Below are 16,499 nucleotides of genomic sequence, written 5' to 3' on the forward strand. Positions count from 1 at the left end.
TTACTGAGCATACACGTTGTTATCCTGCGTTAGCCGGTATCTGGCTAATGGTTAGCGCATGCGCAAACAGTCGATACCAGGCCCTCTCTTCGAGGAAGAGCGGCCTGGAATCGAGGCTAGTGCATGTTATAAATAAGGTTTATCATCAAATTCATTATGCAGTCTCCGATTACATTGTTTAGACGATAAATTGTGTTCAATTTTTTGCATTCTGTGAGGTGGCCAAATAACATGAGTTACAGTTCCGATAACAAGCCCCTTGCAAATCTATTGGTGTGTGCATGAAACAATGCAGTAACAATCAATCACCAGTAACAATCAATAATCAATCACAATGCGTACCGGGCCAAACGAATTGCAGTCGCTGCTCCTCTGTGAATTTTCACCCTCGACCCATAAATGACCATCAGATATTAGGACCTGTTGACGCTTGTGGTTTCTAGTTAAGAAATAGTTTAAAGGTTTGATAGTGACATTCACACGTGTGTACGTACTATACACTTACAATACTATTTCTCTCTCCACAGCAATAATTCGTTTCACCATTCTGTCCAATGAATTGATAGGGGATATAAAAGCAATCACATCTCCTGGTCTTGCTCCATTCCTGTTCCAATGTAGTTTGCTCACCCAGACAATATCGTCACGATAGGATTTACGGGTAGAAATTACAGGATTCAAGGTGGGCTGTTGTGGTACATAATGTGGACAATGTGGCGAAATTTTTACACATAACACTATATATTATTACCCTCATAGAAGGCCCAGAAACTGCAGCAGGACATCCAATCTTCTCACAGAAAGTCACAGCCACAGGTACACCAATAAGCAATCCATAGGACATGTACTTCACAATGTCCATGTGGTCATTAATTTTTATGTGGGCGTGACTGGATTTGGAGTGTGCTCTTAATACAATTTAACCTCTCGACCTCTGTGGTCTAAAAAAACAAACAAATAAACAGTATAGTATAGACCACTCATTAAAGATGGCCAGAGCACTGACTGTATGGGCCAAAGGACTGGGAAGGCTGTGGTCTCCAGCTCTGGTAAGCTTAGTCTACAATCCTTCAGTAATTTCAATTGTGAGCTAGCTAGCCATACACAAAATTGATACATGTAGATCTAGTACTTTAATACACGTACATAAGAATGTATAATATAATAAGATCTACAGTGGTTCCAATGGTTATCCATCCATCTGTAGCACATGAGGTCTGCCACCCGTCTGTTCTCTACTGGCTCAGTTGCTAGTCGCGAAATGACAGTTCGTGACGCTTTGAATGGAGCCATGGGTGAGGAACTTGAACGAGATGAAAAGGTTTTCATAATGGGTGAAGAAGTTGCTGAGTATGATGGAGCATACAAGGTAAAATTTACATACCCGCAGCATTGCAACATTTATTAGCATTAATTACATAGGTCACCAAAAAACTGTTCGAGAGGTTTGGGAGCGACAGAGTTATAGACACACCAATCACTGAGGCGGGCTTGGCTGGACTAGCTGTTGGAGCTGCAATGGTATAATATTGAGTGTGCTATCACAAATTGTGTTTATTTATTATGCCTTTTTTTAGGCTGGGTTGAGGCCGATTTGTGAGTTTATGACATTTAACTTCTCCATGCAAGGGATTGACCAGGTGGTTAACTCAGCTGCCAAGACTCTCTACATGTCTGGAGGTTTAGTCAATGTCCCCATTGTATTTAGAGGGCCTAATGGAGCAGCTGCTGGTGTGGCTGCCCAGCACTCCCAGGACTTCAGCTCCTGGTATGCTCACGTCCCAGGGCTCAAGGTAAGAGAGCACTATCTCAGCGTTTTTTTCGGTGCTAGCACTGTCTATGCTCAGTCACCAAGAATTAAGGCACACGTGATATTGTGTGTGTATGTCTTGCTCAATGCTATCAGGGTTTCATCTAATGGGGGGAAGGGGTGAACCTTTCCCCTCAAAATGCTCAGCTTCCCCCTCCCCCCAAAATTGTGTAGAATAATGACATCATCACATTAGTACTCTACTACTCTATATGATGTGCGATATCTATTACATTGCACTAGCATGCAATAGGGGGTGTGGTCAAACATTTTGCGGAGTGTTTACGTGCATCCAAACCTTCCCAACAAAAACATTTAATCCTAGATGAAACCCTGGCTATCCATCACTGGCATTAGACTCTCCAAGTTTTTGCACTATATTGGCTTAAAGCAATCACTGTGTAGTTGTAACAGTGCGCTTACACTGGACTTTCTGTAGGTGGTATCGCCGTATAGCTGTGAGGATGCTCGTGGTCTCCTGAAAGCAGCAGTGAGAGATGACAATCCAGTAGTTGTGCTGGAGAATGAGATCATGTACAACAGCATCTTTGATGTGTCTGAGGAGGCACAATCTACCGATTTTGTCATCCCCATTGGCAAAGCCAAGATTGAGAAGGAAGGTACATGAATGGAAGTGTTTGCTGGTACATGTACATGTAGTCTAGTTATTATCGACTATTAAATAGTTTACTAAGTGCTTTCCTTAACCACATTTTATATAGAGGCTTACGTAATCTGTACAATGCTCATCATTAGCTCATCTCCATGTACTGTACATAGGCACTGATGTAACCCTGGTGGGTGTGTCCAGGACAGTGGGTGTGGCTCTTGACGCAGCGAAACAGTTGCAGGAAGAGTATGGGGTCAATGCCGAGGTCATCAATCTGCGTACACTGAGGCCACTGGATCGAGAGGCCATCATTCAGTCTGTAGCCAAGACTCACTACCTGGTTACAGTGGAGGGAGGCTGGCCACAGTATGGAGTGGGCTCTGAGGTGGCTGCATCAATCGTGGAGAGTAAGTATAGGGAGGAAATTGATTATACTATTAAATTGTTGACTCCACTATTGCTTTGGTTTTCATATTAATTTGATGTGTTGTGTTTGTTACTTGTCAATGTACAGGTATATATTACATTCTTGAACTAAGGGTTTACATTTTAGAGGTATATATTTGATGCTGGATTGATTTCATGTATGTGACTTCACCATTGACCCCACAGGCTCAGCATTTGACTACTTGGATGGTCCTGTGTATCGAGTGTCCAGTTCTGATGTACCTACACCTTACTGCCTTTCCCTGGAACAGCTCTCACTGCCACAGCCCCACAATGTAGTCAAGACTGTCGCAAAACTGCTGAACTTATAGTCATAACATAATTATTTTATAGCTATATGTATGTGTTTAAAGTGTGTTTACCCCTTTTAGCTTTACTTTAGTTTTGCCATAACTATCTATTATAGCCATAACAAACTTTATTGTGGATGTGATCATTTCCATTTTTTTATATCATGGATATCTGTGAATGTGTAAAAAGAATCAAGAAGGAGCTTGATTCAGTGGTGTCATTCTGGACAGCTCACTCACACGACAAAGTTAATGGGTAATATTTATTATAGCTTGCAAAGTATTTTTATAAACTGCATGAACATGTTTGTATGCTATTTCTGGCTCAATTTACTTTTGGGGGTGGTTCTCTGCATGTACATGTAGGGGTTACTACAACTGCCTGACAGAAGATGGTAAAGTGTATGACAGTCTTAAATATGGTTGGTTGCAAGGCAGGCAGGCAAGTCACTATCAACTCATAGATGTTTTTATGATTTAATTTTTCGAACCTCAGGTATGGATGTACTCAAAACTCTACAACACTTTGTCACACTACCATACTCCTGAGATACTTGGTGCAGCAAAAACTGGTTAGTACACACTCAAAGTAATAATACCACTGCCCTATTACAATGTATATGCACTCATAGGTGGGGAGTTCCTGTTAAAGCATGTGTTGTCATCGGGTGGCTCAAGATGCTATTTCATCTTGACTGAAGAAGGGAAACCTTGCAAGCTGCAAAGGAAACCATATACAGAGTGTTTCTTCGTGATTGGCCTTGCTGAATTGAGCAGGGCTACTGGCGAGGAGAGATATTGGGTAAGTTAGTGGCAGAATAATCACTGTTTACCTCGAAACCCAGTGCAGTTTCAATACAATGGTTCTTTCATTAATTCATAGCTTGCAGCTGAGTCAATGCTCGCCTCACTGATACATTGGATAAGATTTGACGACAGCGAGTTGGGAGCTCCTAACCTACCCGGGTGTGACCCTTGTTCTGAGCTGGGACGACCAATGATGCTGCTCAATGTGCTCACTGAGATCTGCAATGGACAGTCTGAGCTGAGGGACAAGTACAAGGAACATTTCCAGTGGGCCGTTGAGGCCATCCTCAAACATGTGAGGCTTTAATTTGAACTAAGCTCTCTATGGAACTCCAATATTATAGCTAAGTACATTATACCTGGTACATTGGTGTACAGTTCTATGCACTAGAGTAGTTCATGACACACGATTTTGTCGCCTAATACTATAGAGTGATGGTAACTGGGTGAGAGAGCATGTTGCTCCTAATGGGTCACTCTTGTCTGGCTGTCGAGGGAGACAGGTCACTCCCGGACATGCACTGGAAGCTGGATGGTTCTTACTGCAAGAAGCTGCTACAAGGTAGAATGATTGTACAGCTAGCAATGTCCACGTTTTTCAGGTTACTGAACTTGCATGCAAACTTTCTTTCTTTCCTTTGATATCAGTTTTAGTGACTGACTGTATTTTGTTTACAGAGGAGATACTGCTCTACAAAGCAAGGCGATAAAGCAGTTTATTGAGGCTCCATATGCCTATGGCCAAGACAAAGAGTTTGGAGGGCTATACTACTTCTTGGACACTGATGGCTACTGTCCAACTCAGCTGGAGTGGAGCATGAAGCTGTGGTGGGTCCACTGTGAGGCCATGATAGCATTCCTGATGGCGTATGAGGCTACTGGAGACAAACAGTTCTGGACGACCTTCTCAAAGATCACAGATTACACCTTATCTAAGGTACGTGCGGAATCGATATAGCATGAGATCAAGTGTTGTATGAACTAGAGCACTAAAGTGCAAACCCTCGGCTGGTGACATGATAATAATCCAGAAGAGTGATACAATAAAGTGCATGTAGTATGTATGATTGAGGCTGTCTAGCACATCAATTCAGGATCGAGCATTACATGCAACTAAACCAGACTGGAGGCATACATTGCGGAGTCCTAGCATGGCTATCCTGGTGCATGGTGCTAGGATCACACAGTCAGCAAAAAAGCACCTTTCAAAACAATAAGTGCTTCGAATAAAGGCCGTGTATGGTTAGCTGCTAACGTGCAAGTTTTGCTTTTGCTTTTCGACAATTGAAGCTTTAACATCAAAATCTGTCACTATTAAAACTAATAACTTGTTGTGTGAAGACTATCCATCCTGTAAACTCAGTTCTGTGGTATCCAGGTAAGCACGCTCAGAAATCACAAACAGACAGACAGACAGACAAACCATACCTATACCCGCTGGCCGCGGCACGGCATTGGGTAATACAGGCACAAGCCCGAGGCCCCTTTTCATTGGCACTGTCACATATACAGCACAATGCATTATGTGTTTTATGTCACGACAAACCTGTACCAAATTATGCCTCGTGTGTATTAATTATATAGTATTATGATATATGTGCTTATATCACGTTGTCAAGGTAACAAGCATGTAATAAAAGTCGTACAGTTCCTTTCGTGTTATTTAAATTTTCATAATATTTGAATCAACAGGGTCGACAAATTAATAACACCTCATTCTATATAAGCTCTTTTTCCTTGCATGCAGTATTCATTCTTTTATGTTGTCCTCGCAAAAGTACAGGTACTTCACCTTTGTTTTTAACAATTTCCACTTTCGCACGGTCTTGAAATTCTTCATGAGGTATTTGCCTATTATCTTGGATGCAGGGTATATATATCAGGAGCTGAAACTCCTGCATAAGAATTAATTAATGTGGAACAGCAGTAGTGAAAGAGAATAGAGATCTTCATGTGGTAGAGAGGCAACCCAATTGCTCACAAATTCTTCTAGTAGATCTTTCGTGAGGGCTCCAAACGTATCGAACGTTACGTCAGAGTGAAGCAACCGTTATTGATTCAGAATCAGATGACAATGGCTGATCAATGGGGCAGCAGATGCTGGAGTGTCAGTGAGAGTAGGAGTATTACCGGACTGTCATTTAATACTGGTGCTTGCAGGTTGGTTGAGAGAGATTGAGAGGCTTTGGTGATTCCTTCTTGGCGGCGCTTTTGAATTTATTGTGTCTTGAGTTTAGGCATCATAGAACATGTACAGTAGCTAAAAGTAGCAGAAGGAGAAAATGAGTTGTACTCTTTATGTGCAATTAATAATTGTACGTATCTAATGTCATTCATTGGTGCTGTAAACACCGATTAATCTATATAGCTGCAGGAGGTTTAAGCTCTACCGTATCGCGGGTAAGTTTCGTAGGGTAAAAAATTCGTTCAACTCGAGAAACAGTTGTTTTCGTGAGTAAAAAATTTCGTTTAGTCTCGTTGCCTGCACTGCATTCCTATGTTCCAGTAAGCCACGCCTACGTTAACATTTCGTGCAGGTCAGCTTGCCCACGAAAATAACGAATATTTTACCCCACGAAAATTACCCGCTATACGATATAATAGCAACAGTCAGAACATTGAACATTGAACGTTAAAAAGTAATATGGTATGCATGGCAAAAACAAAAAAGTACTGTGTATATATAACGAGCTGTGTATAACGAGGTTATTTGTTCCTGAGATTATAGATTATACTGACCCAGATTGAATCTTTTTTTTAAGGCTTTCAGGCATCTCTGGAGGAGGTGGGCGTGGCAGGTGTAGGATCACTTTCACCCAGTCATAGATAAACCATTGCATAGCAGTAAGTGTGCCAACCATCAATATTCTTGGGCCAAGGCCTTTCCACATGCCTGAAAGGGTGGATATAATTATCATTGTCAAACCCAACACATGACATATATACCTTTCATTCCTAAATCTTTTGCTACTTGTAGAGCTGAACTGCCAACGTTTGAGTTCAGTTTAGAAACAATGGAGTCCTGAGGGTGGCTCACAACAGCACAGAACACACCAGCAATGTAGCCAGCAGCGAAAGTGACCACCAGTTGAGAGCCCTTCCCTAGTTCATTTTTGGGCACAGGTACCACATGCTTGTAAACCAACTCCACGGTCCGCTCAAATGCAGCAAACTTCATCATTGTGTAAAATATCTGACGCGACCATAGTGGAGGAAGACCCTTATAGAAGCTGAAACAAAAAGCAGATAAAATTCCTGGTTACACAAATAGATAACTTTACCCAGCGATTCCCTCTGCTTGCCACAGTTTAGGTGCACACTCTCTGAGGGTGGTGCCCCAGCCATGGGCAGTTTGAATCCTCACTTTCACTGACTCCATAGGACACAGGGCAATGTCAGCAAAGAACTCGGCACTGGCTGACGCAGCTAGGTACAGACTGGTGCGGTACGTGAAGGCTTTTTCCTATAATTATAGGCATGTAATTGTAATCACAATTTGTATGGGCTAGCCTTACTTGTCCTGCCATGTCGGAATAAACATTCTTGAAAACTTCATACAGTCCAAATTTACAAAGCCCTTGCATTGAGTAACCTATGAATGTTGGAGCCCATCCTCTCACAAAACCACGAATACCTTCTTCAGCTGCAGTGACCCTAAACCCATGGAACATGTTCCGATATTTTTCAGGGTCAACCTGCAAGTGTAGTATGTAACTGCTGTGCCATTGTATGCTGCTTGCATGCATGCCATTCATCCTCTTATACATGTAGTAGAGTAGAAAATATTTAGCGAACCTGTATTCTGGATTTCACAATATCCAGAGGGACGACAGCGGTGTGTGTCAGTCCACAGCTCAGTATGCCTCCAAACCCACACAAAGCATAGTATTTCGCGGAACCAAACTCAACGCCGTCATTGCCTGTACCATGATTATAGATCATAGTTTTATTGTAATCACAAATAACATATTATATACCTGAAGCCAATAACAGCTTGCTATTTGAAGGAGGTAGCATAGTAGATTTCACTCTAGTATTTTAGATTGTTAATCTAACTCTGTTCAAATATTTTACACTGCTAGTGGGATGCATTTGATCCTTTTTATGTGCTGTATTACAGATTGCCTTGTTACTTAGAATAGAACATAACCAGTTTTTTCTTCCCATGTATTTTGGTTTCAGGCTGATGCAATCACTACATAATCATTGCACTTCCTGTACTGTGTACCCCTGAGTTTTTTAGCTTCCTGCATACCAGAGAACATGCCGTATATGCTCGATCAGAGGCCGCTCTTGTATAAAGGCCGCACTCAAATAGTAGCCTCCCTTGCTAGCAAAATGAAACATTTAGTAGCCGCTCTCAAATAGTAGCCTCAGTGAACTTTGACTCTAGCATTTCTGCACGTAGCAGCCAAAAAAATTATTACTAGCAGCTAGCTACATGTACGTAACTACAAGTATAGCAGCTTGTTAGTGCTTCACAAAGACTTTCTCATGGCAGAGTTCAAGTTTATGCAGGTGAAAACAACTTTTCATGAAAAACTAAATTATCTGGAGCTAATAAACGCCGCTCTTGAACAGTGGCCTCTCTTGAATTGTAGCCTCCTCTTCCAGCAAAATGAAACATTTAGTAGCCGCGGCTCCTGATCAAGCATATACGGTAATACTTCTCTGTGTCTATAACTATTAAAATATCCACTCTCACTGTCTACAGTTCTCAGACCAGACTCATGGTGAATGGTATGGATACCTAACAAGAACGGGGGAGATCAATCAAACCTTCAAAGGAGGACCATACAAAGGGTGTTTCCATGTACCAAGATGCCTACTTTATTGCCTACAAATCCTCGAAAGACTTGATAAGAACACCGATTAATTATACTGCATGCGTGTGTCCCTGTAGAATATATAACTTACTCAGGTAGGTTAAGGCATAATTAAGATCAGTGCCATAAATAGTATAATTAATGAAGTGCCTTGTCATTATGAAATGGCATCATCAATGCATGTTTTTGCTCTTGAATTATATCTTATACGTAGAAAGGATCAGTATGATAACATCGTTGCCATGGTTACTGGCATGTTGTGTGCGTTACCTGTGACCATTTATTTTAAACAACTCTTTTCAGAATGCAGCCTCCAATACACACTTTCATGACCCCATCTTAGTATCAAAAGAAAGCTCTTACTATAGTACAGTAGGAACTATGCTTGTATTTAGGGCTGCTTTCATGTATTTTGTACAGTATGCATATGAATGATTAATTTTCTCCATTTTTCAGCATTTTTATCAATTAAGTTACTGTAATCTGAGCTAGAATGACCTCATACCAAATACTAACCTTTTTTCTATTAGATATCACCAATAGCTTTCTTTTGGTAGTAATATTGCTTTGTATAAAGTAAAGTAGTATTGGAGGCTGCATTTCTAAAATGTTAGTTAAGGTCAGTCATTTTTGGTCACAGCTAACACACACAACAAGATAGTAACCATGGTAATAGTGTTACCAAATTAATGGTATTTATGTCCACAATACATTTTGGGTGAAAAAAGGTACTATTGTCAAGATATTATACAATAAATCTGAGTTTTATACAGTACACTTCATCTTCAATTTAATGCTGTTTTGCTAAAAAGCTGCCTTAACCTACCTGAGTATGATTTGGTGAAAAGTGATTTTATCTTGCATCAAAATACCATGGACACAATGACTCTAAATACAACGTCCTTTCACACTAATTATGATCACTAAGCACAAAATTAATTAGACCTAATAAATAATATCTTGTACAGTTTCTCGGCAATGTTAACTACTGTCCTAGTTTGAGCCAGTTTGTAGCTTCTTCTTGAGGCTTTCTGGCATTTCAGGTGGGGGTGGGCGTGGTAGACGGAAAATCACCTTGACTGAGTCATAGATGAACCACTGCAGAGCTGTCAGTGTACCAATCATCAGGATCCTAGGACCAAGACCCTTCCACACGCCTGCACGAAAGAGGATGAATAGTGAAACACATACTACGACACATAAAGTGAACACAAGCTATCAGTGGTTGTGGTAAAATGCACAGAGGGAAAAGACATACTGAACACTCCATCATACTCAAACAAGTGTATAATAATTATGCTGTAATAATGAAATTTCCTACCCATGAACCCAAGCTGTTTGAGTGCTCCCATGGCAGTGCTTCCAGCAACAGAGTTGAGCTTGGAGACCACAGAGTCAGCAGGGTGGCTCACAACAGCACAGAACACACCAGCAATGTAACCAGCAGCAAAGGTGACCACCAGTTGAGATCCCTTCCCAAGTTCGCTCCTGGGCACAGGTACCACATTCTTGTACAAGAACTCTACAGTCCGCTCAAATGCAGCAAATTTCATCATTGTGTATGGGATTTGACGCATCCAAAGTGGGGGAAGACCCTTATAGAATCTGCAGAAACAAATCGACGTTACAAGCAGATAAGACAGTGATTATTACACGTGGGACAGCTTTAGACAGAAATGATTGCTTAATGACCAAAGCAAAGTTCGGTTACGTACACTATACTACAGGATAGAGCAAGTTCTTTACAAATACACACTATATTTCCTACAATAGTTTAAGAAAAGAATTGTGAATTTTCGACGATCATACTAAAACCTAGAAACCTAACTATTTCACCCTAAATATTATACAGATACAGAGAAGTTACGTACCATGTTTTCAGGCTAAATAGCTGCAAACGTTGCTTACCCAGCGATTCCCTCTGCTTGCCACAGTTTAGGTGCACACTCCCTGAGGGTGGTGCCCCAGCCATGGCCAGTTTGAATCCTCACTTTCACTGACTCCATAGGACACAGGGCAATGTCAGCAAAGAACTCGGCACTGGCTGACGCAGCTAGGTACAGACTGGTGCGGTACGTGAAGGACTTTTCCTATACAACAGATGGAATGAAGCCAATATGTTAAAACTCAGATGGAATGAAGCCAATATGTTAAAACTGCAGTGTTGGTGTTAATGCTAGTAATAAATCTTTGACAAGGTTCAAATTTCGTACGGACCTCTCCAAGTAGGTTAGAGTAGAAAACCTTGAAGACTTCGTAGAATCCAAATTTGCAGAGTCCTTGCATTGAGTAGCCAATTAAGGTAGGGGCCCACCCCCTGGCTAACCCACGCATGCCCTCCTCTTTCACTGACAGCCGGAACCCAGTGAACATGTTCTTGTACTTCCCAGGGTCAACCTAGATAAAAAACAGAAAAGGTGAAAATAGAGTCCTGTATAATTTCTTTGCATGTATAGAACTATTCTATTGACTGAACAACATGATTACATGGACACTGCAAAGTTGCCTTTTGTTACTCTAATGTATTAAAGAAAGGAAATACATAACACATACCTGTATCCTACACTTGACAAGATCCAAAGGGACGACAGCGGTGTGTGTCAGTCCACAGCTCAGTATGCCTCCAAACCCACACAAAGCGTAGTATTTCGCGGAACCAAACTCGCAACTGTGTTCCTCATTGCCTACATTAGAGACAATCATTAGAACATACTTGCATCTTATAAATAAATGACAAACATCATTAGACACATAGCTTATGAAATTAGTCAGTTCATACCACTGGCAGCGGAGAGCTTCCTTGGTGAGAAGGGTGATCCAAAGGGGTTTCTTTGAGACAGGTCTCGAATGTTCGCCATTATTCTGAACAAGAGATCCAAGCGAGTTTTTGAAGGGGCCGGAGAGACAAACAACTTGCACTGTGAGGTTCTAAAACACGCACAGCCTAGCCACAAAGGTCACGGATTCTTTAATTAAAAGCCGCGTGAACTGACAATCATCTGGTGTCATGACAATAATGTACAATGATACATGTACATCAAAACAAACCCAGTACCTTATAATACTACATGCACGAATAACAGACTAGGACTCCACTAGCATATTGAAACACTACTGTCTGCTTTCACTACTGTCTGCTTTTACTAGCTAAACTTCAACTTGAGAAGGTAGCGGATGCGTGCTTGGCTCTCCTTGTACACCAGATACTCGCTCTGTGAGAAACTGCTCATTGAAAACTTGGAGAAAGGAATGGGCTTTCCTTGTGGAACAGTTACGGTTTTTCCATCCAGCACAATGCTAGCATCATCCTTAGGATCTGAATGGAAATGCAATAATGCACGCATGATTAAAGTACATGACTTACCAGGTTCTGTTCTGCCTTTGGCAATGACACAATCAAACCCAGAAGGAGCTTTTGTTAGGGTGTGGTCATCGCAGGTGATATGATGTTCATTACCAAGGGCAACCTCATTGAGGAACATAATGCCAGTACCATTGCCTGAGGTCCTCACTGCATAAAATTGACAAGCACTGTAAGCTACATGTAGTCAATCTCACAATAAATTATTCTATCGGAGACAGCCAGTTTAAATTGCAACAGAACTTTTAGTAAATTATGATTTTCCTGCACACTCACCATATCCAGCAGATTTACTGCACTCCGAGGCAAAATAGATTCCCTTGCCTACTCGACCTCCCGAGTGAGGCATGATACGCAGCCCAGACTTCAAAATAGCTGCCACCACCGCCACATTAGTGCCATGCCATAGAAGTCGACGATTGGAAATGGCGTCATGAGTCTTGAACTTGTCACTCTGAAGGCATAAAAATAATTATCCTACATATAAAATACGTAAATATATTGTACGGCTTTGGGGTACTGTCCTTATTCTAATTACAGCACCATTCTAATATAAGCGCCAAGTCCACAAAATTGTTTTTCAATTGAGCGCCAAGTAAATTTTGGAATTAATTATTGCTGGCGCTTAGGTAATTATTATAATGCAGCCTTTATCGAGGCTCTAATTATGTACGTACAATTGATCTATGATAACCTTGTGGAAACAGCTACTAGTACTCTACGTTCTATTGCTAGTTATATTTTTATTCTCTTTTTTATGGCGCTGTAATTACAAGAAATACGCTGTGGAATTAAAACACTGACTCCTAAAAGCGCTGCAATAGCTTGACACTGTGATGCACTCACATCATTCACAAAACATGCACACCTAGTCACAAAATTATAATCAGGGTTTCATACAGGATTTTTAGCTGGGAGGGGAAAACGTTTAATTGAGGGGGTCTGGGGGTCCTCTCCCGGAAAAAATTTTGAGGAGTGGTTATCTGAGGTGCAATTTGGGTTTTTTGTGTGCTTCAAACCAACTAGTCTATAGTTTTATTGATGAGATTGTAGACATTTTTAAGGAGAAAAGTCATACATTTTTATTATGAGATCATTAATTTTCTGATTTCTAGGGGGGGGAATTTTGGCTGGGGGTGGGAAATCCCAGGGCGCCCCCCCTCTGTATGAAACCCTGATAATTATTGCGAAAATATAATCTTGATTGTCGTGAAGTAGCTAGTCTAACACAAAGCAATTTTTCATGCTTGTGTTAGTTTAGCTACTTTGATATAGCTAAGGTTGTGTCACTAAGTAGTGTGCTGTGTCCCAGTCACAAATATTATTTTGATAAAGTTGATGTTTACATGTAGCAGCAGAACTGCTCATGGACTTTTTATAGACAGCAAAGACAATTCTCATGAATTATTCATGTTTAGACACTCCCACATTGGAAGTATGCCCTGATTAAAACCGCAGGAAAACACGGATGGTACTAATACATCGTTTCCAATCCCTGTCTCTTCTATCTATGGTTGCACAATAAGCCAGACTCGACATACTTACAGCACCCTCCCTGTCCATTTTCCAGACATCCAGTATCTCCACCTTCCTCCACTGTGGTTCAGTTGCCTTCAGGTACTTCTCCAAAACAGCAAACTCATCACAAGTCTTCTCCAAGTGAACTAGGTCAGCCTTCAGGGACTCATAATTGACATCAAATGGATGAGGCACCTCTTCACTAGACACCTGTAGTTCGTACATGTAAGTGTGCTTCAACATGAGCTCTGATACAAGTAACTCCTTTTTACCTTTGCCTTGGTATCACTTTTTTGCTGCAGCCCTTGAGCAATTTCAATGTCTCCAAGCACCTACAATATCCAATTCAATATATTTGAGTGTCCGTACCAATGTTTCCATATCAATTGATAACATACCAAAAGCATGTCGAATTTTTTCTGCAGTATTTCGGGGTCCACAATAACAGCAGGTGTCCTTCTGCCAAAGTCGTGAGGAATTATGGTGTAAAACTTAGACGTTAGTTCAGCCAGCTTAGAGCGAGAAGCCTTAGCTTTGAGGGCTGTCTCAATGGCCTCCAGAGCCTTATCATAAGCATAATAAAAACATGAAATTCACACATGTGAAATGCCTCACTTCAAATCCTTTTGCTAACTGTGACTTGCTCAATTTCCCAAGTGGCATCTTCTTGGTGTCTACAATAGCAGTACAAGTATGATCAAGACTGTAACAGTTGTATAACCAGTGAAATTGCAACATGTACCTATTTCGAGACTCTTCATGGCTTCCCTGAACATATCGTTGTCAAAGATGAGCTTAATAAGAGCTTGAGTTGGCTTGTCAAGGGAGCAAGGTTTCATCACTGGTGCTGGACCATCTGCTTCGTCCAGTGCTGCCAGCTTGACACGCACCTCCTGAACACAGAACATAGAGAGAGGTCATTGTAAGTTTACAAGGTAAGGGCGTATATGCAATAAGTGAACCACAACCTCACTGTGACTTAATTATCACACCAATTAACAGTTACATCTAATTATCATTCTCGATAAATTTCATAGCAGTAAAATGCTTTATTCCACGACTATTATTTTGCCAAATGGGAGCATAATTGTACCCAGGTACCTCCTCATCCCCATCCTCATCATCCATTTCCAGCAGGGTGTACTTGCCGTGAGCTGGGACAAAGTTATCTCTGTTGTCCCACTTATTTTTAGTTTTGTCCTGGAATTTCTTAGCAAATATCTTTTTCGCCTCTTCAATATCCGTGGTGTGTTTATGATCATTTGAACCAGACTCACCTACACGGCCCCATCTTGTGAAGACCCCATATAAATTCGTAAAACTGCATGGCTAAGTTAAACTACACAACTCAAAAATAATAGTAACAGCACTCACGATTTGTTTTGAAGAATTTGGATGACATAGAACTTATTGTTATTCTGTCCGATATTGGTCTGGTTTAACATACAGTCCCAGTCCTCGTACACCTGATACATGCTACCCGCTACGTAGCTATCCACCTTGCGATTGAAGCTCTTCTTTTTCTTCTTGGCAGGGCTTGCACTGGTGAGCACTTTGACAGCTTTACTGAAGTCACTCTCGTTCACCCCTCCTTTGGCAGCCGGCTCCTCCTTTACAGCCTTCTTCTTAGCAGGAGCTTTCTTTGTTTCCTTCGCTGCCGGCTTTGATTCAGCTGCTTTTCCCTTAATTTTCTTGGGTGGGGATGGACCTACATGTACAAGAAACCATACGTTCACACTTGCGTCTGGTATTATCATACATAAAGGAAAGAAAGGATTGGAAAAGGAAGCACCCTTGTAGTACAGTCCATGTTCCTCGCCTCGCCGTTTAATCGAGGTTGATTTCGAGCATGCAAAGGTTGCAAGATTAAAACCAGTACTGTAACAGTAGTGTATGTAATGGTGAGTGTTAGAGGTGCTGTATGAAAATAACTGTAGCTTTAACTGTAGCTTTAGCTGTGTCTTGGTAAGATCCTTAATTTTTTTGCCAAGCCAATCTCAAATCCAACTAATCCAACTAAAAACAGTCTGTCTTATAAGTAGGAAAATGTTGTGCTAATAAAAGCTTCTTGATACATTTACGCTAAAAGTATGACTGTAAAAAGCGGCTAACCTCAAAATTTTGCCCAGGCCCCGATATATCAGCACGAGACACCGGTCAAGAGCACTACCTCCCTGAATGGTTGCTCTTTTAGCAAATTTTTCGATGGTGAGTTTTCCACTAATTAAAAAGCAAAAGCAAAGGGTTTCTAATTATTAATAATCTATGTTCTAATCAACATGCATGCAAGTTTTCTATAAATCTGCTTCGTTTATTCTTTCCTTTATATGAAAAACACAGAAGTGAATAATTTTACCATCATCCTCCAGCTCCATAGCTTCTTCCAGCCTGGCCATCAGATCAGCCTTCTTGCCAGATATTTCCAAACCTCTTTTAGTCAGCTCCTCTTTGAGCTCAGCCACCTTCATCTTACTAGGCTCCAGGTCACTGGCAGGAGGCTCTGGCTCTGGGGCTGTCTTTCGCTTTCGGGGAGGCATCCTGAAAGAGTTCTGAAAACCAGCAGCAGAGAAAAGGGCAAGACTGAACAAGACAAAGTGAGACCCACCCCTCAAAAGCTGGATACATCCATGTGGTAATGGTCGATCATTGACCTCAATAATTATTGTTAATTTTCTCCTCACCCCACCCACAAAAAACAAGGGAGTCAGATCTAGCTAGCTACGTAGTGTTACTGCACTGTACTGTGATCATGTTATGACATAAAAAGTGCTGCAAAGTGTTACAATATCTTTGTACACACATTACTGTTTTTGATTATTTTCCCAGGGAC

The 16,499-nt window shown here is 41.2% G+C and overlaps 6 protein-coding genes across 6 annotated transcripts; 2 read left to right on the top strand and 4 right to left on the bottom strand.

Annotated features, from left to right (window-relative positions):
• Positions 1–124: 124 nt before the first annotated feature.
• Positions 125–888, bottom strand: LOC135345914 (mitochondrial inner membrane protease subunit 2-like). Its single transcript, XM_064543366.1, has 4 exons — positions 752–888; positions 506–687; positions 334–439; positions 125–267 (listed from the first exon to the last, which is right to left on the bottom strand). Exons 1-4 carry the CDS (start codon positions 860–862, stop codon positions 127–129), a joined length of 540 nt encoding a protein of 179 aa, XP_064399436.1. The 5' UTR covers positions 863–888; the 3' UTR covers positions 125–126.
• Positions 889–906: 18 nt separating this feature from the next.
• On the top strand, positions 907–3,326 carry LOC135345904 (pyruvate dehydrogenase E1 component subunit beta, mitochondrial-like). Its single transcript, XM_064543357.1, has 7 exons — positions 907–1,049; positions 1,208–1,369; positions 1,423–1,521; positions 1,578–1,793; positions 2,250–2,430; positions 2,591–2,827; positions 3,033–3,326. Exons 1-7 carry the CDS (start codon positions 990–992, stop codon positions 3,176–3,178), a joined length of 1,101 nt encoding a protein of 366 aa, XP_064399427.1. The 5' UTR covers positions 907–989; the 3' UTR covers positions 3,179–3,326.
• On the top strand, positions 3,280–8,987 carry LOC135345903 (N-acylglucosamine 2-epimerase-like). The gene is made up of 8 exons (XM_064543356.1): positions 3,280–3,413; positions 3,524–3,599; positions 3,654–3,729; positions 3,790–3,959; positions 4,041–4,259; positions 4,396–4,526; positions 4,643–4,901; positions 8,679–8,987. Exons 1-8 carry the CDS (start codon positions 3,322–3,324, stop codon positions 8,838–8,840), a joined length of 1,185 nt encoding a protein of 394 aa, XP_064399426.1. The 5' UTR covers positions 3,280–3,321; the 3' UTR covers positions 8,841–8,987.
• LOC135345908 (solute carrier family 25 member 3-like) lies at positions 5,687–8,169 on the bottom strand. The gene is made up of 7 exons (XM_064543361.1): positions 7,942–8,169; positions 7,760–7,884; positions 7,480–7,659; positions 7,246–7,427; positions 6,911–7,194; positions 6,704–6,857; positions 5,687–6,224 (listed from the first exon to the last, which is right to left on the bottom strand). Exons 1-7 carry the CDS (start codon positions 7,979–7,981, stop codon positions 6,182–6,184), a joined length of 1,008 nt encoding a protein of 335 aa, XP_064399431.1. The 5' UTR covers positions 7,982–8,169; the 3' UTR covers positions 5,687–6,181.
• Positions 8,988–9,626: 639 nt separating the features above from the next.
• On the bottom strand, positions 9,627–11,750 carry LOC135345907 (solute carrier family 25 member 3-like). The gene is made up of 6 exons (XM_064543360.1): positions 11,570–11,750; positions 11,344–11,474; positions 11,008–11,187; positions 10,699–10,880; positions 10,112–10,395; positions 9,627–9,947 (listed from the first exon to the last, which is right to left on the bottom strand). Exons 1-6 carry the CDS (start codon positions 11,646–11,648, stop codon positions 9,784–9,786), a joined length of 1,020 nt encoding a protein of 339 aa, XP_064399430.1. The 5' UTR covers positions 11,649–11,750; the 3' UTR covers positions 9,627–9,783.
• Positions 11,751–11,795: 45 nt separating this feature from the next.
• On the bottom strand, positions 11,796–16,303 carry LOC135345902 (protein mono-ADP-ribosyltransferase PARP3-like). The gene is made up of 11 exons (XM_064543355.1): positions 16,026–16,303; positions 15,044–15,377; positions 14,771–14,990; positions 14,412–14,562; positions 14,285–14,343; positions 14,068–14,232; positions 13,942–14,001; positions 13,697–13,879; positions 12,428–12,605; positions 12,155–12,301; positions 11,796–12,106 (listed from the first exon to the last, which is right to left on the bottom strand). The coding sequence occupies exons 1-11, from the start codon at positions 16,204–16,206 to the stop codon at positions 11,934–11,936; spliced, it is 1,851 nt and encodes a 616-aa protein (XP_064399425.1). The 5' UTR covers positions 16,207–16,303; the 3' UTR covers positions 11,796–11,933.
• Between the last annotated feature and the right edge of the window lie 196 nt (positions 16,304–16,499).

Source organism: Halichondria panicea, chromosome 13, assembly GCF_963675165.1.
Source record: "Halichondria panicea chromosome 13, odHalPani1.1, whole genome shotgun sequence".
Taxonomy (NCBI): domain Eukaryota; kingdom Metazoa; phylum Porifera; class Demospongiae; order Suberitida; family Halichondriidae; genus Halichondria; species Halichondria panicea.

Excerpts from the sequence above, each read along its gene's own strand:
- LOC135345914 (XM_064543366.1), bottom strand. The coding sequence starts at position 862 with ATGGACATTGTGAAGTACATGTCCTATGGATTGCTTATTGGTGTACCT. Across the intron at positions 688-751 it reads TTTCTGGGCCTTCTATGAGG|CCCACCTTGAATCCTGTAAT; the intron begins GTAATAATATAT and ends GTACCACAACAG. Across the intron at positions 440-505 it reads GTGGAGAGAGAAATAGTATT|AAACCACAAGCGTCAACAGG; the intron begins GTAAGTGTATAG and ends TTTCTTAACTAG.
- LOC135345904 (XM_064543357.1), top strand. The coding sequence starts at position 990 with ATGGCCAGAGCACTGACTGTATGGGCCAAAGGACTGGGAAGGCTGTGG. Across the intron at positions 1,050-1,207 it reads GGCTGTGGTCTCCAGCTCTG|CACATGAGGTCTGCCACCCG; the intron begins GTAAGCTTAGTC and ends ATCCATCTGTAG. Across the intron at positions 1,522-1,577 it reads TAGCTGTTGGAGCTGCAATG|GCTGGGTTGAGGCCGATTTG; the intron begins GTATAATATTGA and ends GCCTTTTTTTAG.
- LOC135345903 (XM_064543356.1), top strand. The coding sequence starts at position 3,322 with ATGGATATCTGTGAATGTGTAAAAAGAATCAAGAAGGAGCTTGATTCA. Across the intron at positions 3,414-3,523 it reads TCACACGACAAAGTTAATGG|GGGTTACTACAACTGCCTGA; the intron begins GTAATATTTATT and ends ATGTACATGTAG. Across the intron at positions 4,527-4,642 it reads CTGCAAGAAGCTGCTACAAG|AGGAGATACTGCTCTACAAA; the intron begins GTAGAATGATTG and ends TTTTGTTTACAG.
- LOC135345908 (XM_064543361.1), bottom strand. The coding sequence starts at position 7,981 with ATGCTACCTCCTTCAAATAGCAAGCTGTTATTGGCTTCAG. Across the intron at positions 7,195-7,245 it reads CAAGCAGAGGGAATCGCTGG|CTTCTATAAGGGTCTTCCTC; the intron begins GTAAAGTTATCT and ends TTTTTGTTTCAG. Across the intron at positions 6,858-6,910 it reads AAAAGATTTAGGAATGAAAG|GCATGTGGAAAGGCCTTGGC; the intron begins GTATATATGTCA and ends CCACCCTTTCAG.
- LOC135345907 (XM_064543360.1), bottom strand. The coding sequence starts at position 11,648 with ATGGCGAACATTCGAGACCTGTCTCAAAGAAACCCCTTTGGATCACCC. Across the intron at positions 10,881-11,007 it reads ACTCTAACCTACTTGGAGAG|GAAAAGTCCTTCACGTACCG; the intron begins GTCCGTACGAAA and ends TCTGTTGTATAG. Across the intron at positions 10,396-10,698 it reads CAAGCAGAGGGAATCGCTGG|ATTCTATAAGGGTCTTCCCC; the intron begins GTAAGCAACGTT and ends TTGTTTCTGCAG.
- LOC135345902 (XM_064543355.1), bottom strand. The coding sequence starts at position 16,206 with ATGCCTCCCCGAAAGCGAAAGACAGCCCCAGAGCCAGAGCCTCCTGCC. Across the intron at positions 14,991-15,043 it reads CAAATTCTTCAAAACAAATC|TTTTACGAATTTATATGGGG; the intron begins GTGAGTGCTGTT and ends TTAGCCATGCAG. Across the intron at positions 12,302-12,427 it reads CAGTAAATCTGCTGGATATG|TGAGGACCTCAGGCAATGGT; the intron begins GTGAGTGTGCAG and ends AATTTTATGCAG.